The sequence below is a fragment of the Castanea sativa genome, chromosome 7 (genome assembly GCF_040712315.1).
Source record: "Castanea sativa cultivar Marrone di Chiusa Pesio chromosome 7, ASM4071231v1".
In the NCBI taxonomy this organism is placed as follows: domain Eukaryota; kingdom Viridiplantae; phylum Streptophyta; class Magnoliopsida; order Fagales; family Fagaceae; genus Castanea; species Castanea sativa.
This window is the reverse complement of record NC_134019.1, coordinates 9,174,187-9,198,117: the sequence shown is the minus strand read 5'-3', so window position 1 is coordinate 9,198,117 and position 23,931 is coordinate 9,174,187. Positions and strand designations below refer to the sequence as shown.

At 31.4% G+C, this 23,931-nt stretch overlaps 2 protein-coding genes across 2 annotated transcripts; one reads left to right on the top strand and one right to left on the bottom strand.

Moving 5' to 3' along the window:
- The first annotated feature begins 7,243 nt into the window (after window positions 1-7,243).
- Window positions 7,244-8,709, top strand: LOC142644756 (homeobox-leucine zipper protein HOX17-like). Its single transcript, XM_075819331.1, has 3 exons — window positions 7,244-7,604; window positions 8,095-8,174; window positions 8,272-8,709. Exons 1-3 carry the CDS (start codon window positions 7,272-7,274, stop codon window positions 8,555-8,557), a joined length of 699 nt encoding a protein of 232 aa, XP_075675446.1. The 5' UTR covers window positions 7,244-7,271; the 3' UTR covers window positions 8,558-8,709.
- Window positions 8,710-16,287: 7,578 nt separating this feature from the next.
- Window positions 16,288-23,436, bottom strand: LOC142641998 (protein trichome birefringence-like 5). Its single transcript, XM_075816338.1, has 5 exons — window positions 22,632-23,436; window positions 19,935-20,127; window positions 17,821-18,014; window positions 17,121-17,279; window positions 16,288-16,763 (listed from the first exon to the last, which is right to left on the bottom strand). The coding sequence occupies exons 1-5, from the start codon at window positions 23,348-23,350 to the stop codon at window positions 16,421-16,423; spliced, it is 1,608 nt and encodes a 535-aa protein (XP_075672453.1). The 5' UTR covers window positions 23,351-23,436; the 3' UTR covers window positions 16,288-16,420.
- Window positions 23,437-23,931: the final 495 nt, after the last annotated feature.

The window sequence follows — 23,931 nt, the reverse complement described above, 5'->3', positions numbered from 1 at the left end:
CCCTTTATACTTCTTCACACTATGTAAGGTTTCAAAAGCCACCAAAATGTTATCCAAAATTAATCTTTCCATAGTGAAGGCTGATTGGTATTCTTTGATAATGGATGGAAGTACTTTTTTTAGTCTATTTGCAAGGACTTTGGAGTATATTTTGTAAAGTACGTTACAAATGCTGATGGGGCGAAATTGATGTGCATATTCAGGAGAGTTTATTCTCAGCACAAGAGTAATAAAAGTATGATTTAGGAGAGATGGTATGGTACCTGAATTCAACCAAGACAATATGGATAAAGTGACATCATGATTTACCGTGCTCCAAAAATGTTAATAAAAGAGTGGTGGCATACTATCAAGTCCAAGTGCTTTAAGGGGAGCCATTTGTTGGAGGGCACTAATGACTTCACACGCCTCAACCTCCTTACATAAGCCTCTCTACGTGTATTGTGTCCATATAATGACACTTGTAATTTTATTTTAGTATAAACGTTAATAACCTACATGGGAGCTTTTATAATATTTTGAGAGTACAATAAATGCATACTTTTTATCTCACATAAATAGTGAGTCTCACTATAAATTTACTTAGTCTCGCTATAAATAGTGAGTCTCATGAAGTATTCTATAATTACCTAATTCTTCGTTTAAGCTAGTCAAGGTTGCTTCTGTTACCATCTTTCTTTTCAAGAAATGCAGTAGTGTTTAAATGCAAAATCTTATCAGATAGGCCATTTTGCGTTAAAATCATAGAGTTTGCTACCCGAAAAAAAAAAAAAAAAAAAAAAAAAGGTTCTTAATTCCCTCAGTAACATTGGTGGAATATTTCTTTTTTATGTCAAAGGAACAGTAGTTTGTTCTGTGTCTTTAGGATTTTGTGCTATGTTTTGTTTTTGTCTGTGTTGGTTATGTTCTGCCGTCATTCTGCTGAGTGTTTGTGTTGTGGTTTGTACCGTTTGTATCTTGTATTTGGTTTTAGTATAATTTAACCTATTCTTCAAAGACAAATCTACCGCAAAATTCTTTCTTGTCAACCAATTAACACTTTTAACGTACCTACATTAATGGGCGTCTTACAACAAAGCTTAAGAAGAAATGGCCAAACACTAATTGGCAACCTTTGAAGGCTCTGTCTCTTACATTTATATACATCTTAGTACCTTGGTATTTGGGTTCGATCATACCAACAGTAATACATCGGATTCCATCAGAGCACCTCGATGTTCACACAATTTATCTAACAGATTTCAAGTGGCCCATTTCTGGAATGGGTGCAAGAGTGTGAAGACGCTGATTTTTTAACAATTAGCGTAGGTACACATTTTTTTTCTCATAACAATGAAAGCGATAAACTGTGAATGTTAAAAAAATAAATGGTGTCAATGGTGGGCATATGTAAAAATTTTTTTTTTTATAAAAAACTAAAAATCAATAACAATATACCACCTCCTAAAAAATGTTGTGTACATCATATTACTATTTTCAAAAGATAAGTTGGAGCAATTCCAATGAATCTAATATATATTATAGAATATTGTTATTTTTTGTGTTTTAATGTTTTATAAAAATGAAAGTTCCACTTGTTTATTCCGTAAATCGTGGCCAATGACATAATTTCCCTCAAAATTCTATTTATTATCGGTTTGACATCCCTAATCATTTATTAATTTATTTTCTTAAATTCACACTTCTGAGAAATAAGTAAATAAGTTAATTTATTTTCCTGTCACTACTATCTTTTTATTTTTATTTTTGAGAGAGCCAGTCACTACCAAGTACTAACTAATGTGCACAAGTTTCAATTTTTCACTGGAAGTAAGAACAATGAAGTAAAAAACATGTCACATAAAGATTGGCCCAAACATACAGGTATTTTTCCTATGTGATTTGCTTTCCAAATTGGTTTTATAATGCTTAAAATTATGGGAGGCTTTCTTCTTCTTTTTTCCCTAAGTAAAAGTATGAAATTATATTACAATAAATTTAAGATTGCACATTTTCACACACCTTCTCTTACAATTTCTTTATGTGGTTGATTGTGAATGATGTAGAAAAAATAATGAGTCTATAGAAAAGTGACATGTAACTAACCACAATTTACTACATAGAATGATCGTGCAAAATTGTGTGATTCTAAAATATCTCATCATATTATAAAAAAAGTTATAAAAAAAAAAAAAAAAAAAAACCAGAAAACCTCAAAGGGACAAGCCCATCTATAACAAGAAGAGAATGACAGAAGAAGGTGGGCCTTCGGCAAGAGGTGACCCAGATTGCAACAAAGTGGGCCAAAGAGTTGGCCCGTCTTCTACAAACAGAATAAAATAAATTAAAAAAGTCCAAAAATCAAACTGAGCAGAAATGGTTCGGTTGAATAGTGATGATAACATTGGAGAAACCCCAATCAGCTTCAAACGTGTTGTTGATGGCAGAAATTACCACTGCACTTACTGCAAATTTTGAAAACAAATAGTAGTAAGAAAAATTAGCATTTGAAGAATATAGAAAAAAAATATATATTATGTTTCCACCATTGGACCTTCGAGTTCACAAGTTTCAAATCTTGCGGTCCACTAATTAATTTATTTTCTTAAATTCACACTTCTAGTTTCAATTTTCCAAAAAAATATTTTATTCTATAGAAGAAAGTGGTAAAATTTACTGTCCAAGACTCCAAGTATCTTAAAAAAATGTGAGAGTTTTATTAAGTTTAATATACAGAGTTCCAGATTCTTCATTAATACTAATAGAGAAATGATATGTCCACAACATTTTTACAGTATTTTTACAACAAATCCTAAGTGGCAGGATGTTACTGGTTGTTATTGTTGGGGCAAAAAAGTAATCTTAGTGTTAGGTTCAAATTTGAACCAATAACAACTAACCACCTATGATTTGTTGTAAAAATGTTGTAAAAATGTTGTGGACGTAGCACCTCTCAATAATTATTAGTATGAACAGAGTATCTGGGGTAAGCAATATAATAAATACTGATACAGCTTCCTTATTTGGAAACCCCATATAACACACATTCTGACTTTATTGTAATTGAAATGTCTTTGGATTTTTAAGAGGTTTAAATAATTTTCCTCTTTTGGAGTGGCAGATATAAATACTTGACACATTTCTTAAATTAATTTGGTTATTTACCATATAGCTTAACATCATATGATTTTTTCTCTTTTTTTTTTTGTATGAAATTTGAAAATTATAGAAAATTGGTAATTATTAATAATAGATTTTTATTTTTATTGTATTTGTATCATTTCTATTGTATATGGAACTATATATTTTGCCATATTAGGCATTTATTATGATTGTATATGTTTGTATATGAAGTTATATATTTTCATGTTCTAAAGAAAATATAATTTACCAAGATTTTAATGGATGGTTAAGGGTTCAAATATAAAATAAAATTTAAATAATTAAAAAATATATCAAAATAATAACGTGTAAAATTGAGAGACTTCAAAAGTTTATGTAACATAATATCATGGTTGTCAAAATCGGAATCTTATGTAAGATCATGAGAGAGAGATGGGATCCTCAATCGTAGGATCAAATTGTGAATCGTAAGATCTTACATTATTTGAGAAAAAAAAACAAATTGGTATGTTAATTGTTAAATAATCACATAAATTATACATTTATAAGAAACAAAAAATTTGCATTCATTTGATGTAATTATTGTACTTCATTAATTACATCCATTTGTAAGTATCATTTAAAGAGGGTAAAAATCTCAAAATGTGACACTATATTGGGATGTTATTTTTCGTTTGATTCAACTAACACTCTATCTCTCTATATTAGAATAGCAAAACTTGGTCCATTAGGATGTTATTTTTCATTTGGGTCAAACTGAGTTTTCTATCAAGTTAAAGAAAATTGGTGAGTTCCAATTAGCTCAACTGGTAAAGTCTCTAATAGTTGTATAAGAGATTTAGGATTCAATCCCCGCCTACACCAAAAACTGATTGGTGTCTTGGTCTGATGATAAAGAACTATCATTAAGAGCGGACGTCATAGTTTTAAACTCTAAAAAAAAAAAAGTTAAAGAAAATTGCAAGAAACCAGGTTTGTTTGGAATCGTCAGAATCGTACGATCCTGAACAATCGCTAAAATCCTTGAAAGATTTGAATCGTTTTAAGTAGGGGGGATCGTAAAATCGTATAATTGTAGGATATAAATCGAGATTTTGACAACTATGCATAATATTATGGTGAGACCAACCAAATTAAAGTCAAAAGCCTTTAACTAGTTTTATATATATTACCATTACTTTTAAGTAGAGTTTTTGGTGTGCCTTTTTGTCAGAACACATTTCTCTCTCCCTTATGTGTTTATACATACACGTACACACGCACGCGCGCGCTCGCACACACACACATATATATGGACTAGTCATGTAATCAATGCAATGCACAAGAAAGTTTAACATAATATAATTTCTTCTCACTTTTATTTTTATTTTTGTCTAAATATGAAATTCGATAATTATGATATTTTTGTTATTATGATTGTGTTCATATATGGAATTATATTGTAGAATTTGGTGGTAAGTTTCAAACTACCTTTTGGATTTTTTCCACAAGGGTTTCCCATTGCAAGTTATAACTATATCGTTCTGTTGATTTATTTTGAGATAATATGAGTATATGACAAAAATAAAATAAAGTTCAAAGCATAGAATAATAGAATATATTCTATTAAAGTTACTAGTTGAATTTCACTTAAGATTGGAATCACTTCAACAACCTTAACATGCCTAAACAAATGCATAATTCAATGAATTAATACTAAACAAGTCAATATTAATTTCATATCTAGAGTTAAATGTCATAGTCGAGCATAAATTTTAATAGAAAAGGATGAAGCTTTATTATTATTATTATTATAAAAAAGTTTTAATTTACGATGGATAAGGTGATACATGGTGAAGGAAATCATAAATCCGAATTTCAATTTTGATTTAGGAATTGATCAGAGAGAGACTAACATTATTGACAATTTACAGTGTGGGAGACTTGTTTACAACAATTGATCCTCAAGTTATTATAAGAAACTAATTATCGTGGATGCATAACAATTTTTTTTTTTTTTTGAAATATTTTAGATTTTAATTGGGTTGAGTTTTTATTGGCCAATAAATTTAAGGCCTTCTTAGGGTGGGGGAGAGAAGCCAGAACTCATCTATGCTGTTATTTTTTTTATTATATTTTTAGTAAAACTATTTATTAACCTAAAATTTTGGGCTTGATTAGGGCTCTTAGGTAATGGCCTAGCCTAAGAATTGGCCTTGAATCTTATTATTGTTTTTATTCTTAAAATTTAAAAGATATATTGTTCATATTTTAGTATCCAAAGATTAAGTTCTTATCCGTCCTTGAATTTGTGTTGTGAGTCACATAGCAGGCATATACAAGGTAGATTTGAGCTATATAAGTAATAATATTGAACTTTTTGGAGATATAAGACACATATAGTTTGCACTTTTCTCAAACAATGATAGGAATTTTTGTTTTTTTATACATCGATATATAGTTGGGAAAGAGGAAATTTAAACATTGAATGTCTTAATTGAAAACACTAAAAGATACTGACCAATTAAGCTACAAAGCTATTGGTGCGATAGGAAATTTTTGGGTTATCAAAGTATTTATACTTAATTGTTACAAAATTTCACTAGTATATGAGAAGTATAGATACGGACCATGAGGTTTTATAAATAAGATGCTACTTTATATAATTTCTCCCCATAAATAAATACCATATAGGACCAAAAAAAAAGAAGAAGAACAAGAATGATATATTCAAGAGAGAGAAGGGACTTTCAAAATTTATATTTATATATATATATATATATATATATATATATATATTATATTATATTAGAAGAAGAAATTGAATGCTAAGAAGACTAGGCAGTTCACAAAATGATCATTCATCATCTTCTGCCGTTTCTAGTTGAATCTTCTTCAAAATAACTACAAAACGTTATTTCTTTGGTCCAACTACAACTGCATGAATAGGGACAAGAACTACGCGTGCATTCACGTAGGAATTCTAAAAAGAGTAGTCTTCACGTACAATCATCACTGATTTTACATCTTTTTTCCAATCCATTAAGATTATTCTCCAAAACCAAACTATTGATTAAAGAGTCTAGTTAACGATAAGGATGGCAAACACTACAATTGAGTGATTTTTTTATGGACAGTCAAACCACACGTACACTTTCAATATTAAAAGTCTATTTTTATTCTTTTTTTCTTTTTTTTTAGTTTTGTTTTACCTCCCAATATAGGAGGGACCATTAAATGCTTCTTTAACGTATGCATAGGTGTGTCCATTAACAAAAGCCTTGATTAAAACATCACCATATTAATAAATTTTTTAATTCATTTTCGTTTTTGAAAAGGATTGTTTGGAAAAATGCATCTCACGTATTAACTATATGTATCTCCTTTTACACCATGTGAGTCTCACTTAGCTATGAACTGACCTATAAAATAATTATGGATTATTTGTAAACACTATTTAATTCATGAGCTTAAATATCAAGAAACTGTGATTAGAAACCAAATATAAAAAAGGTTTTGTTAATGCGTGCCCTTCATTAGGACATTTGTTAAACAAATACCCTTAGAACATCAGTTAACTTTTCCCTATTATAAAAGATGGGATTTAGATGAAAAGAATATTAGTTGTTACTCAGATAATAAGTTCTAATAAACTCAACTAATAAAATATTTGAGCCGATAATAAAAAACAATTATAACATATGCAATCCTACTTATAAATTTTTATTTAAAGAAGTTATAAATTAGATATATATGTATGACAAAGCACTATGATAGGAAAGTGTTTGGAAAGATATGGTATGGTGGACTCAAAGACAAAGTTGGCTCAAAAAAATATCCCGTGGAATTCGTCTGTGAAGTCAAAGCCGCTGCCATGGCATTAAGGTAGTTTGGTTTCCGAAAAGGAGTCTCAATTCTAACGCATGCCTTTTACTCTTTTTTCACATCTCATAGTTGTCATTAGTACTAATTACTTAATATTACATAAATATTCATAAAATCAAATTCCCACTAATAACTGATTGATATTAAATACCCTCCCTCTTTAAAATCTCTATCAAATCCTCTCCTTTTTATTTCCTCCGACTTTCCCATTTGATAAAATTATTTTCACACCTCTATATATATATATATATCTCTCTCTCTCTCTCTCTCTCTCTCTCTTTTCTTTGTATCTATCTCTTTCAACCATGGAAGATGATGAAGCATGCAACACAAAGCTCCGTCTTGGACTTGGCTTGGATGACTATGTTCCGAGGAAAAAGAGACATGATGAGAAGGCTAAGCCTGTGGTTTCCTTGGACTTAGCGTTTGCTCTGCGCCCAAAACAAGAAGCTATGAACGTTGATCACAAGGCAGATAGACCAAGTTTCAAGAAAATGGAGAGAGACCATGAATACCCAAGTAAGGAAAATGGTTTTATTAACAACAAGAAGGATGGAGGGAGAAAGAAACTGAGGCTCTCAAAAGACCAAGCTTCCTTGCTTGAAGATAGCTTCAAAATTCACAGCACCCTTACTCCGGTACTTTTTTCAATGAATTTCTTCATTTTTCTTTTAAAAGATTAATCTTTATTATGTTTTTTTTAAAGAAAATTGATCTAAACACCCACATATTGATTCACAATGAATTCAAATTAACTCAATCAATAAAATGATTTTATTCGAATCTTACTAAACTGAAAAGAAACCAAATGATATTTTTACTGATTATAGAGAGTAATTATTATACTGTTGATATTATAGGCTTCAATCCTTTTATATTTATCAAAAAACTATATATATTGATGCACAGATAAATTTCCTCACACAAGGGCATTGCAAAAATCCCATATGGATGCTCGTTTGTGTTAGGATCTAACATAATTTTTAGAGGCAAAATAAGTTCATTGCATGAAATTTTCTGCCTTGGGTGCACGTATCATATGTGTTATTTATTGTGTTTATTTAATTTACATTTATATATTTATGCGTTCAATAGTTTGCATTAATGGGTATTGGATAAAACATGCAGGCACAGAAACAGGCACTTTCTCAGCAATTGAATCTGAAGCCTAGACAAGTGGAAGTTTGGTTTCAAAACCGAAGAGCAAGGTAATTGTGCTTCATAAATGAATTTTTTATGTTGTTCATTCTTTTTCTTTTTCTTTTTTGTAATTATGTTAACAAGAAAGATAAATTCATGTTGCAGAACCAAGCTGAAGCAAACAGAAGTAGACTGTGAATTCTTGAAGAAATGCTGTGAAAGTTTAAGTGAAGAGAATAAAAGATTGAAGAAAGAACTACAGGAGCTACGATCATTAAAAGTTGGACCATCGCCATTATACATTCAGATCCAAAAGGCTGCAACTCTTGCAATGTGCACATCGTGTGAGAAAGGCATAAAAGCTAATGAAGTGAAGGGTAATGAGGCCGTCTTTGATGTGGTCCGTAAGAATAATAATAAATTGCAGAGCGGCTTGGAGGGCTCAAACTAAGAGATTCTAATTGATTCATTCATAGCCATAGCCATATAGGTGCGACTCCAACAACAACAACATAACGATACTTGTCGATGTGTAATACAGACAGTCACAAATCAATTTATGAGCGTTTTGCTTTATGTTTCACCCATTGCAATGTCATGTGTCTGATTTTTCTTCTTTTATTTTAAATTTTGGCTACCTTTTAAGGAAAACAAAAAATGCCGCTTGGCAAACAGTAATTGATGAAGCATAAAGTTGAAAACTTATTATTTTGAGCGTTTCACTTTATGTTTCACCAACTACAATGTTATTTGTTTGATTTTTATTCTTTCATTATAATTTTTGATTTACTTTTTAAGGAAATCAAAAACTGACGTTTGGCCAACAGTAATCAGTGAAGTATAAAGTTGAATACTCATTATTATGAGCGTTTCAAATTATACTCCACCAATTATAAGAAGTCACATGTCTAATTCTTTTTTTCCATTTTAATATTTGTTAATTATTAAAAAGAAAAAAAAAGTGATATTTGATAAATAGTAATTGGTAAAAACACAAAACTTAGATACAATGCTTAAATGTTTTTCCTTAAGTTTCCTTCTTAAGATTCTGCCGTGTAGATTTTTTCTCATAGAATTGAAGTGTATTTTTTAGTTAAATAACTACATGACTTAATACTAAGTGGAAAACCTAAGGAACAACACCTAAGATGTTGTACTTAAGTTTTGTCCTCGATAAAATATAAAGTTGAATACTCAGAATAGTCATTTAGATTTAGACCGAGTATTTCTTGAATGGTTAGGTACCTCAAGAGGTACCCTAAGTTTTTAACTTATCAGAATCTAGGGTAAAATAAATTGTTGAAAGTTTAATGGATGGTTAGGCACAATATCTGATACTTTCATGGAGACTAGAAGCAAATATATTTTTTGGTTTGTTTGGTCATTTGTTCTTTTTCCAATCATTCCCATTTGATACATTCGATCAACAATTTTTTTCCACCATTGATTGGACCATGATTTCCGTTAACATAAGAGAAGTTTGACTTGTATAACTAAACTGAGATATCATTAATTCTCAAAGTCGTCATGAGAAAGTCACAAAAATATGTCACTTGTGAAATCAACTTTGAATATAAAAAATATATGAGATTAAGGATATTACAAATTTCATTATAGAAATTTTACAAATTGAGGTATGACTATGTCACAAAAATATTTAAAATACTTTATTTTATGATCATAAAATAAAGTATTTTAAATATTTATTTATTATTTTGTTTAAATAGCACCAATTATATTCTTACTTTATATATATCATTTATGTATTTTCAGTGATTGTCTTTTTCATTTTTTTAAAGTCAAATGAGCTAAGGAATTTTCGTTATTTGCTATCACTGACGGTACTTGTGTGGCTGTTATTGCATTGTTGAAATGGTTATAATATCGTCGTGGTCGTCATCATCATCATGCAAATTCTTGAAAAAAAAAAAAATCAATTCTATATTATCTATAAAAATATTTTTAAATAAAAAAATCTATATATATATATATATATATATATATATATATATATATATATATATATATATAATTAACTCAAGGTTAGGTTACACAAGCCATTTACTTGTAATTTGGCCATGCAGTCATCTTTTTTCTTAACATATCATAGTAACGTATTTCTTAAGAAATCACCAGCCATATGGCCCGTGTCTTTCTCCATAATTTTGGGTCCGTTTGAATACAGCTGAAAACTGAAAACTGAAAATTGAAAACACTGTAGCAAAATAATTTTTAAATGTGTAAATAGTACCGTGGGATCCACTTTTAATTAAAAAATTGCTGAAAAGTACGTGAATAGTGCACGCACAGTATATGAACAGTGCACACACTGTACACGCACAGTGACTTTAGTCTCCTAAAGGACAGATGCGGGCAATGAAAAAAAAAAAAAAAAAAAAAAAAGAAGGGGAAACGCTGAACGCTGGACGCGTTCAGCTTTACCCAAACATACACAAATTTGTGACGTGATTCTCAGTGATTGTTCTTGGCTTCCACTTGATGCATATAATATTAGCTCATTCACTTTGAGCCTAACCAATCATTTGTATTGCTCTAAAATTATCCAAATTTATAACTTCAAAAATAAAATTTACCCTAATTGCATGTGACCAGGACATTTTAACCAATCTCTCTTTTTTTTCTTTTTTTATGTCTTTTCTTCAGTCCAATCGATATCCATTAAATAAGCTATGTGTCATGTAAGTGATGTAACAAGAGGTGGCGGCCCTCTCCCTTCCCTTAAATCTTCCCTTCCTTGGTTTTAGGCTGAATTCAATCCAATATTCATTATACAATGACGAAAGATACAATGACAAAAGATACATGTTGATCCAATTAGTACCCACTTTTAAAAATTCATCTCTTACTGGTCAAGACTATTTTGCTATCTTAATATCTTTATTTCAACAAAAAACGATGTGAGTGACCACCACAATTATCTGTAAAGCATGACAACTAATTATTTTGACCAATGATAACTACATATGCTCGTTATTGCATACGCACCATACACACGTTGTCACATAGACTGAAATAGTGTTTTTAAAACATAATTTCATAGTTTTAATTGAAATTGTGTTTTAAAACACAACTTTAAAAGAAAGTACTATGTATAAAATATGCAAAAACAACCTTGTAATATGATTTTCCGAATTGTTTTTTAGGTAATTTTATTGCTAAATGACGTGTGGTAAAAAAAGGACATTACACGTGTCCAACAATCAAAGAGTCAATCTGGCATACATAAAATATATGCATATATTACGTGGTAACCAAAGTATTTGTTAACCAAACAATTACAAATAACCAAAAATTAACATGGGTAACAGCTGCAACAATAATCGAGGAATGAAGAACAGTGCTTCTCCTTATCCCTTGACCATATGTTTGCTTAATCAAATCAATTAGCTGGTCTTGAATGGTTTCCTAATCCTTGAGGAACTAAGAACAATGTCATACCCTAGTCAAGCTTTCTAAAGGATTAAAGGTCCTAGATTTCTCCAAGTTTCTAGAAAATATGGCAAATTGAAACTAGGGCTAGAGAAAATTGTTAAATTGACTCATGATAGTCTTGGTTTTGAGCAAAGGAAGTTTTGAAGGGACGACCTTGTATGACCCTTATCTATTTTCAAGAGGACAGCTCGGTACAAAAGCATACTCAGAGATTAAAATATTAAAATTATTTAAGGAATTCTTCATTTATGCTTTTTTTTTTTTATATATACATATCAGGACCCGAGTTATGAAATCTATTTATGATGATAAATGGTGTCAATTTATGATGAAAAATTATCTAATGATCGTATAGAAAAATAAAAAGAAACAATTGGATTAAAAAATAAAGGAAATAAGAACTCTTCACTTGCATATTCTCAAAACAAATTGTGAATATACAAACAAATGAGAATCTTTTCTTTTTATTTTCCATTTTTATAATTATTTTTCCTTTATTTTGTCCATGGCTGCGTGGTAAGTACATGTGAATTAAGGTTAAATAGGATGGATGCTAAAGAAATTTCAACAAATTATTAAGAGTGCTTCAAAGTTAGAGTTAGGTTAGTTTCGTTGGGCTGATGGGTTGAATACATCATGCACACCCCTAATTCGGAGCAGGATCATTACACTAATTGAGATTTACAATATATTGTATTGGTGGGCTTGGAGCTTTTCACAGTTAAATAGGGGAAAAATTGCAACTAATTCTATAATTTTAAAAAGAATGATAACTCAGATTTAAAATTTAGATAAATATTACTAATTAATGGTCTTATAATGAAAGAATAGAAACACCATTTACTCAAATCTTTGAATACATTTGTTAAATAATCAAAGTACTCTCCTTTAGAGATTTTCAGTTATAGAGGCAGTGATTATTCAAATTTATGGAAGGCAATAACCCCAAGCACCATTAGAGAAAGACATATAGTAACAATAAAATTAACATATGCACCATAGGTTTGACTCACAGATGTCTTCATAAAAAAAATTGTGAAATTTGTCTCGAGCATTAATTCAACTGTCCTAAAAAGGATTGATTGCTTAATGTAGCCTCCAAACTCCAAAGCATTATGCAAAGTCTACGCGTAATTAGTGTGATAGGTATCATAACGGCGACCATAATGAATATCATTAAACTTTCTATCTTCTGCTTTAAATACTAAACGATTTTATTAATGAGTGTTCATTAATATGTAGGTTAAAGTCAATTCAATATTTTTTTTTTGTGTGGTGTATATTTTTTCCTTCAAAAAATATACATTATAACTCCTAGTTAAACATTTAAACATACCTTAGTAAGACTCATAGTAAATAAAGTTTTAATGAATGAAATAAAGGTTATGTTAAATGATGCTCTTAGAGCAATTGTTAATAAACCATATTAAAAAAATTTTGTTATAATTTTTATGAAAAATATAAACTGTCAACAAAATTAATTGTTTTATCATTTTTTCATAAAATGTTTTTAAAAATAATTCCTAAACCAATGTCCTTAAGGCATTTTGTTAACATTTTTCAAATGAAATAATATATGGAAAATGCTTCTTTTCCCTCTAGAAATAAGGATAAGGTATTGAATGCAGTTTCAAGTTTCAACATCTTATTTTACCATTTATGATTGAACAGTTAAGTCAATATTTTTCTGTTTAAAAATGATAGTTTTTCAAAGCTTTCTTCCAAATCCAATGGCACATAAACTTACCCAAACAAAAGAATATTATATATGAGAAATGATTGCCTAAGTAATCATGGCATAAGGGAACGGTCTAAATTGTGAAACTTTTTGTTATTTTTCTATTCATAATCTTTTCCATAGTGGAGTTTTCAAGGCTCCAACCAAGAAAGAAGAGAGGACAACCTTCCACCCTAGTGGTGTAAGGATTCCGAAGGAAGCTTCTTCCTTACCTCATTTTCTTTTGTTGTCTTTTTTTCCTTTTTAATTTTTTATTTTGTATAATTCTTTTTTTTTTTTTTGAAGTGTATGGGTTTATATTATATGATAGGGTGCAATTAGGCCTAAAATTTCTATGAGTTCTAAAGTATGAGGTACACCTAGATGAAGGGAATTCAAACTCTAGGCGTTTCCATTAAAAAGACCAGACTATGGCGTTGAAGTTTTTAAACTCTACTATATCATGTATGGATCTTCCACTCATTTCTTTATGATGGATAGACAATCAAAGGGTATTAGTTTAGCAATTATTTTTAGAAAATTTTATAGGAAAAAAAAAACTAATTTTTTGACTAATTTTATTTATTTATTTTTCATTAAATTAGTATTAAGACTTATTAAAATTGTCCATTAAGTGCTCTAAAAGGACCCATTAATCAGACCCATAATCTAAAATGAGTGGGAAATGTGATGTGATGATTAACACCTGGTATTCATTTCATACTTTTTTTTTTTTTTTTAATTCTCTTTTAGTTTGCACCTAAAATAGAAACAATAGGACAATCACAGCAATTGCAGGATTCTCGTATAGCAACAAAACCAAGTCAATTAATAACAATACTAATCATTTTTTTAATTAACTTTTGGATGTTTCCACAAATACCTATCAATGACTCAAAAGTCAGTTTGACTAAACCGTTTTTAATTGATTAATTAATTTTGTTTTTGAAGAGTTTGACTAAACGGTTCAAGACAAACTCTTCACTCATGATTGTCTGATGGACCCGTGTTTAATGGTTCAAGCGAAAGTTTTAATATCTTAAAGACGACGCAAAGGCATTATTTATCATCTTTTGAGGTACGGATGGAGTTGAAGGTCAAGAGCTTTCGAGCTCAATTCCATCACCCACATTTTCTAAAGAGGAGAATTTTGGATTTTGATTCCCCTTTCATACTTGTGGTGAAAAAAGTTTTTCTTTTAAAAAACGAGGGAGCAAATATGTTGAGACTTGAGAGTTGAGACAAGGTCGAAAAATTAGTCTACCAGACAACAAAACCCAAAAACCACGTTAGTATAAGAATATGCCTTTTAATCTACCAACTTGACAAAACAGATCTCACATGGTCCAACCCAATGGCTTGGGTTAGTTTTTGTGGGTTGATGGGTTGAGTAAAGCACTGTTATTAGTATTATTATAAGTTGGATTCAGTTTGGGTTTGATCTTTGATTTGACAAAATTTTCAATTCGACGAACCCAACCCAACCTACGCTATTAATAGTTAACGAATGCATATATTATAATAGTTAACGAATGTATATATTATAGATTCATTAGTTTGATTCATTTTAGATGGTGGGACTTAGGGTGTGTTTGTATACTATTTATTTTGCTGAAAACTGAAAAATAGAAACATTATAACAAAATAATTTTTAAATGTGTGAATAGTGTCATGAGACCCAATTTTAATTAAAATTTTGGTAAAAAAAAATGTTTATGAGTCCTGTGAACAGTGCACAAAACCCACAAACAGTATCATTCCAGTGAATTATGTGGACATTCAAAGTAGTCGTGGGTCCCGTGCACTATGCACGGGACCCACTGACAAACGTGATGGAGAGCTTCTCAGTAACAAAAATAAAAAAAAGCTGAAAACGCAGACACCAAAATTGAAACGGTATCCAGCCGCTGCTTTAATTTGAATTTTTTAGCTTGATTTATTCCGATATATCAAAACTTTGTTTTAATGAAGTTGGAATATTTGGCTCAATTGTGTAATTTGTAATAATTTGTAGAATACTAAATTTAAACGTTGAATGAAAAGTGAAAACCTTTAAATATATATAAAAATTAAGTCTAATAAATAGCCCCACCCAATGACCAAACTCAACCCAACCCCTACCCAGTTGGATTGGGTTGGATTTTAGGAATACCAATGGTGGGTTTGGAGTTGAAAAATATCTTTAGCCAACCCATACACACCTAAGTTTAGTACAAGAATATATATATTTAAAATAGTATCAATCATTGACATAATACAAAAATCATTGAATAATGTGCATTTGACTAACTTATTTGCTTAAATGTAAGATAAAAAGTGACCTTACACAAATAGGTTGGCTTATTTGTAAACAAATAATTAAACTTTTCCAAATAAATTGACTTATTTGCTTAAAATTAATCATTTCTCATCTTTAAACAAATAAACTAACAACAAATAAGTTAATTAAATACAAAATAATTAAATTTTACATATTTTTTGTGTTTTTTTATTCACATAACTGAATGTAAATATTATGCATAATACAATATATTATTCATGTAACCGATCTAGTTAATCTGTTAAGGATCTATAATCAACCCCAAATTTTTGAGACTAAGACTTTGTTGTTGTTAGTGGTGGTGTTGTTGTAATACAATACATTATACATAATACAACACTATAAATATACTAAAATTATTAGTATGTTTTTCTATTTGTAAAATCCTTTTTTAACAAAGTTTCAAAAAGATTAAAAATATTATTTTGACTAAACTTTGTATTGAAATTTTTTTTTAAAGAATTTATAAAAAAAATTTGACCATCTATTTGAAGTTATTTTAATCTCCCATCATTGATAATATCATCTTGATTATACATATGGTACTTCCATTAAGTAACTTATAGCAATATATTTTTTTCACTAATTAATATTGTGATATTATTACTATCGAAATAATTTTTTTTAAATGCCCAATAGTTCTTCAGAAAATATCTAGCTAATCACGCAAAACAAATTCTAAGTCAAAAGATTGTTTGAAAAAATAAAAGAATTATTAATATTATAAAGAAAAGTAATGCACGATTCTTTTCTTACTATTTGGCTGGTGTACAATAAGTTACAATAAGCTTTTCTAGCTATATAAAAATAAAAGGGAAAAGCAATCATTGGATTTTAGTCTTGGAACCTATCTGTTGGAAAACAAGAGTGGCATAAATAAGCTCATTCCATGCATCAGGGACCCCTGGAAGACACCAATGGCTGCAATCTTGCCTCCTTGTGGAAACTTTCTGCCCAGCAATCAACTTCTTGCCATAGACTGATGGGTGGCCATCCTTGCGAAAATTGGTCAACCTTGTCACATTTAAGAGTCTCACTGGAACTTTCATCTCCTTTACCACCTCCTCCACTATCTTCATTTTCAAAGGATAGTTATTGAGAATGGCCCCACTCAAGACTGGTTCAGTCTCCCCATTACATGAGCCACCTGAGTCCCAGTCACCTCCTCTGTACATGAAGAATTTTTCAACTAATGATTAGCTTTTTCGCTAAAAACTAATGTATTATCCAATCACCACCACCTCAGGACGTCTCTGTTGGAAAACGCCAAGACGTGCATCATGGCATCTCCAATTTGCCTAGTTACCACAACTATTCTGACTGAATTAATCAGTGGCCCTGGATGGAGCAACGGCCGCAATAAATTGGTATTCCTATTTCCTAAAGTCAAGTTGATTTTTTCATGTTCCTCAGTTCCAGTTCAAGGTCTCATGAGTGCCTCATTTTTCATTTATTTATTTATTCTAGGAGTACCAAAGACAACAGAAAAACCCAGTTGGAAGAAAGTAAATAAGAAAAATTTACCTGAAATGAGCCGAAGAGTATCCACGATAGAAGACCAGCTGTTTCTTTGGATTCACATTTTTGTCAATCCAATTTGCCCAGGTCTTCAAAGCCCTTCTATAGGCCTCAACTGAATCAAACATTGGATAGATATAATCACCTTCTTTATAGTAATTTTTCCTGCATCAACCAAACAAATTTCCTTTCTTTTTCGTGAAAAACATACTAGAGGAAGAAGCAAGTCTATACTACTCAATTGGAATTTGTACGAATATGTGATTAAATGTCTCTGTGGCTTAAGGACTTCTGTAATAAATTACATAAGGCTTTCATATACAACCCTTTCTATATTTTGAAGTACACAATTGTAACTAAACAAATTATATTTTTATGCTACAAGCAAGGCTTTTTTTTTTACCCCCCATTTCTCAGATATACTATATTCTAAACATCTAAAAAGGAATCAAAATGGTTCAAAAAGTCATGTTAAAAACAAGAGGAAACCATTTTCTATGTGCAGATCATATGTAACAAAATATTGTAATAATAAATTAAAGCATATGCCACAGATGCCCTTTTACCAGAAATCAATGACAAAAACACATCTTATATCTGAAACACACTTTGCAAATTCCAAAAGATTACTAAGAGAGCTAATGTCAATATACATATTTCAAAAAATATAAATCGCAAAATATGTCAATTAAGATTGCAGCCATACCCTCGAGCAGTCTTTCCATGAGTCCACCAATGGCCGGTATTAAATACAAGAATGTCAGCACGCTTCCAACGTTTAGCTGTCTTGTCAATTTGATCTATTGAGAGAGTTGGATTTGAGTTCCCTTGCCCATTAATACGAACACCTTCCTTCACAAGGAAATGCGACCTCACAAATTCCACTGTACAGTTGTAGTCCTGTCAGAGTATTTTGATAAACTAGTAAATTACCTGATGGTGCCAGTTAATCAACAATAGTCCATACATCTAAATTGACTAAACAATGACCATTAAGCAATATTGATTCCTTTGAAAGTAACGCTTGGTTGTAAATATAAATTAATTCTAGCTAAGATAAAAAGCTCAAATGCTAATAAAACCAGGTCAACTAATCTGGTAAATGTTGCATTTCCTGGAAATAAGTCAATTAATATGTGGTAGAAGATCTTTTAGAACAAGAGTAAAACTATTAAGAGCATGCTCTAATTGGTTGATGCATGAATTCTTTCGTCAACCGTTGCATCAGACCACATGGAAATTTGGTTTAAAAGACAGACAAAAGCTGAGCAATGATATAATTTACACTTAGCCCACTTGTTCTATGGGTGAGTACAGTTTACCAACCTATGGTTTTAAAAGATGACACTTTACTCACTTATTAATGTCCACCCTGTCAGTATTGCCAAAATCTGCTATCAAAACTTGCATGGGCAGATAACGTTTCGCAAAAAGGCAACAGTCCACCAACTGTGATTTAGAAAAGTTATACTTTATAAACCTGTGTTTTTTAAGATTATTGGTTGCATCCTTCAACATTGTAACTTAATGGATGCTGACAAAGTGAATCTCAAGTCAGTAAAGTGCCATTTTTCTAAACTATAAGTTGGAAAATGAAATTCAACTATACCACAGGTGGGTAGAGTGTAGTTTAGACAATATAAACTTTCAAATAAAGCCCTACAAGGCTTGCAATCTCCCTCTCTCTCTCAAACTTTTGTCTCTAACATATCTCTGATTTCTACACTGTTGCTACACATGGATTTCATTCTCAACAGCACTAGAGCTTAGAGAGCTTTGGTGATCAGCACATACACGATATGCTGGATTCTATGCAACCTATGGATTTAACTTGGAAAACTCTCCCCCCATCACTTATATATAGGAGGAGGAGATGTCCAAAACATGGGTGTTCATTCTCCATTCCCTGTTTGAACTAAGGTTCTTCCTTCATACATTTTCTTATAAACGTTTCCTTCTAATAACCCATAAGCTTCTATATCTTTTCCCCCATGGTTACATTAGCAATTTTTCATTTATTGATCTGATAAGTTTTGAATTATTCCAATTTACATTGGGACATATAAATATAATGGAGGTTTCATTAGTTGAAATCGCTGAAATTTTGAACAGATTACTATTGAAGAGAAGTAATTCAGGGACAATATCCTGATAATATAGCTGATTTTAATGAAATGTTCAAAGTGGGTATGGCTCTGAATAAGGCTTTAACACTCTGGCCCATCTTACTCTCTAATAGTTAGGACTTGAAAACCTGTTTTTGGAAAATGATGGATCTTGCTTTCGGAAGCAAGGAGAGAAATAAATTGACATTTTAAGAGAAGAGAGACATAGTAAGAGGAGGCCATTTATGGCACTTGAATTTTTTTTTTCTTTTTTAATAAGTAAGTTTGGCCCCAAGGGGAGAGGGCAGGGGATGTTATTTATGGCGCTTTAATTTATGGGAGTTTGTTCCTTTTGTTGTTTTCATTCAATATGTGCTTACACTTTAATGCACTCAGTTTGCATAAACCTCTATGTGGTTCCTGATCCAAGGATTAAGAAAGTTGCATTCACGTTTAAGAGCGCTCTCAGTTGCAGAGATAAAGGAACGAACAAACACAAAGACACACACAGAGATCTGCTTTTCTTTTTCTTTTTTTTTTGGGAGGGGGAGGGGGAGAGAGGATAGGTAACTTTTTTATTTTTTATTATTATTTTTAAGAAAATAAGCTAAGAAATATGAACATACTTGAGAAGAAACACATCTATAATGAAAAATGCAAAATATCTTTTTAACTCATAAAGAAGCAATATGAGAATGCAATAGGTTTTAGCTACCTCAAATTTGAAGACAAAGTAACCTCTTCCTTTCGATATTTTGTGGCCATGGATCTCATACATTCTGCTCTTATCAGGCAGCCCCTCTCGGAGGAGACACAGGATTGACTCAAATTGGTTCCGGTTCATGGAATCTCCAACCAGCATCAGCCTTTTACCTCTCAGCCTCATCAAGAAGTCTGCTGCATTAAACCTACGAGTGAAAAATGAATGCAGAAAAGATATGTACCTCTAATTAATCTGACAAATTATCAAGAACAGGGAAACAATGAAAAACTGCAGTAAACATATACTGACAAACCATTTTCAGTGTCACTTCCAAGAGCAGAATGAAAAATGCCCCTCATTAAGAAGAGGCTGGAATTTTAATGTTATGGAACAGGTTACAGAAGACCTAATCTAAGATCTATGGATGTGAACAACAGAAATTAGATGAAAAAGCTCAATGCACACACAAACTCTCGGATTTACGTGGTTCATCCAAAACAAGGTAATGTCCATGGGGTTGCTACAGTTTTATTATGAAGGCTACAACAGAAGTTACAGGGTTCATAGCTTATATACCACTCTATTTCTCATGCTACAAGCAAGTGGGAAATCACAATAAAGGGCCTGGGGCATCGAAAGTGTACTCAAATACTGGATATACCCTCAATACTTGTATGGCCCTCAAACTCCTGGCATAACCAACACAATAGATCAGGCTCCATACACATCCCATCACTTAAGACCAGCAGTTAAGTTTATAATGCCAATCTAAATCATATTCTCACAATGCACAATTGCAGGCTGAAAGAAAAGAAATTACTTATCCTAAAACAACAATATGTTAGAATTCTATTCTCTCCAGCAGCAGTCAAATGGAGCATAAGTTCTTTCATATGATCTAGTTCACTATTTGCCTCAGAGCTTGTTATAAAAAAGTCAATGTCAGCTGCATATGGACAAAAAGAGTCTTCAGACTTGACATGCTGATATATAACATTTGGATTAGAATATAGTCAATCACATATCAGAACCATAGGTAGAACCATTTGCACCAGAAATGGTCACCCATTTGATTCTTGTTTGTGCAGCATTTATTTTAATGCTTTATAATAATTCCACTTTCTAGAACTGCTTCAGTTAGCTTATTTTGATGGAAAATGTTTGAAATCCATGTCTACGTAGATAAATAAGGAAATAAATTTGTCAAGGCGTGATAAGTATTTTTACACTACAGTTGCTTCTAGGTAGTTATCTCTTTCCCAATCAGTATCCATCCATGATTCCATTAAAGAATTACAATGACAAACATAATTAAAGACAAGGTATTGAAACTTTCTGCTACATTATCCTTCAGTTGACAGTAAATATAATAAAAGCAAAACAGAAAAATTCTTCTGAAAACCTCCTTGACAGTGCAGACTGCTATGAGAGACATTGTACATCGGTCCATAGTAAGCATGTCATAAAAAAGACTAATGGGGACATTTGCAGACAACACATTATATTTCAAGTGAATACAAGTAAGCTATAAGAGTTCCTAATGAGACAGCTAGCTCTCTATGGTATGACAGTTGAAAAGGCTTTTACCCCTCAGCTGTCTTTGAAAGAAACCTTCACCATGATTTTGGTTTTCAATTTTCAGAAATGCACATGAGTCTGTTATTATTTTATTTGCACTTCCTATTTATGGACACTAACTGGGTGGGGGGATTACTGTTCTTGTTGTTTACACGAATTTTTCCTAGCGACATAAAGAAGATGTCAACTGATGAAGAACCACATGAGCAACAAGACAAAACCATGACAAGAAATTTATAACAAAGAGTAAAAATATATGAATAAATCACTCTTAACTTTTCTCAACAATCAAATAGGAACAGTTAACCAAGTTACAAGACATTCTTCAAGACCCAAGAATCAGCACGGCAATCAATTGATCGAACATTGAGAAAATAGGTTTCTTTCAAGTGTAAATGTGTTTTTTCCCCTTCCCACCAGTAACATCCAAAAACAATGAACAAAAACTTTATTGATTGGAAACAAATAAATTACCTGACTATGTCACTTTGATGCTAAGCAAAAGTCAAATTGATGAGAAATTTTTCATGGACATGTTTATTTTTATAATGATTCATATCCTTTCCAGCTAAGACATTATCTAAATACACATACGAAATTATTGATATCATTTTGCAGTTCATATACAAGCATCAAGTAGTCTAAAGGAAATTTCCTTCAACCTATGCATCAATAACATGCCACTAAACTTGCCAAGCCAAGCCACACTAGAAAACCAGATTATCTTTATAGATATTTTAAGCATTTCGAAATTTTTGTGCACAAGCTCAAGATGATTTTCCTTTGATACAATGTAAATTTTTATGAAGCATATAAAGCATTGCAATATTCAATTACGCGAAATATCAAATTAGTCTCAAAGGCCTAATGAATGTAATATGACTAAAAACTACAACTTGCATTGTCTTTAAACCATACGTATGTCTAAAATTAGAAATTCTGATGTAAAATTTAAGCATGTTACCAAAAAATGAAAGACCAATATAACCAGCTTTGTCGTATCTTTAACATCAATAAGTGTAAATGGTAATTGTTCACGAAACATTTGCCACCAATAGAGATAAAAGTTAAAACTGGTTGTAACAAAACCATAACACAAACAACAGTGAAATAAGAAAGTGGCACAGATACCTGGGAAGATCACAGCTTTCAGGTTTCCACCGCCAGTTGAGATAGTTGGAGTCACCCCTACCATTGTTTTGGCAATCATAACCTTCATCAACATAAGGACAAGAACCCTGTTTGTAAATTGGGTACCCTTCATCTTTCACCCAAGTACCCATATACAAGTCACACTCTAACGCTTTCTCTCCCTCCCAGGATGAATCACTGCCATCACCATCCAGTTCGCCAAAAGATTGGTTTTTGTCATCTGGGTCTTCCCCGTTTTTAACGGAGAGCTGGCCATTGATGCTCTTTGGAGAAGAGCTGTTGTTGTTTTGAGAAATGGGTGTGTGAGTTGGTGCAGAGGCTAAGGATGAATCACTGCCATTACCATCCATTTCGCCAAAAGATTGGTTTTTGCCATCTGGGTCTTCCCCATTTTCAACAGAGAGCTCGCCATTGATGGCCTTAGGTGCAGAGCTGTTGTTTTGAGAAACGGGTGTGGGAATTGGTGGTGCAGAGGCTAAGGAAATGTGGGAATTGGCTGGTGAAGAAGAAGGAGAAGAGAGAGGAGGGGGTTGAGAAAAGGGATCTGTGTAGAGAGAGAAAGAGGGCTCGATAGCTCGTTTGCTGAAGATGAAAATGGTGAAGAGGAAGAAAGTGAGGAAGAAGATGGGAGTCATGCACTGAAGAAGATTCTTGTTCCGAGGAGGAGGAGGAGGAGGAGGAAGAGTTGCAGTTGCCATCTGGTGATGACAATAACATGTTCTGTTAATCAATAAAAACCGTATTCCTAGCAAGCATGATCTTTAGTTTAATTCAAAGAAAAAAAAAAAAAAAAAGCAAGCATGATCTTTGTTCTTTAGCCATCTCAATTCTCAATTCAATTCTTCTGTGGGACCATTTGCCAAACCTTGGAATTTAATAGGACCCTAATTCTGTTTGCCTTTACCTTCTTCAAAATAATAATTAAAATCAAAGCAGATTATATTTTATTAATATAGTGTAATACTTTTCTTTATAAGAAATTAATATGGTAATTTTTTTTTCTTTTTTTCTTTTGAGAAGGAATATATAGTAATCCTTGGTTACAAAGATTCAGATAATGATATTTGTTTGTATCTGATCAAACAAAGAGAACTCCCATTTTGTTGGATGGAGTTGAAGGACATGATGTTAATTCGATTGAATGTCTCTAGCGTTTAGAGTTTATTATATTATTAGTGAAATTTTAGAGATATTTTATGAGAGATAAGATAGAGGAGCCATTTCCATCCATATTTTTTCATCCCCTATCTGGCATATGATTGCTTTTGTTAACAAGTAA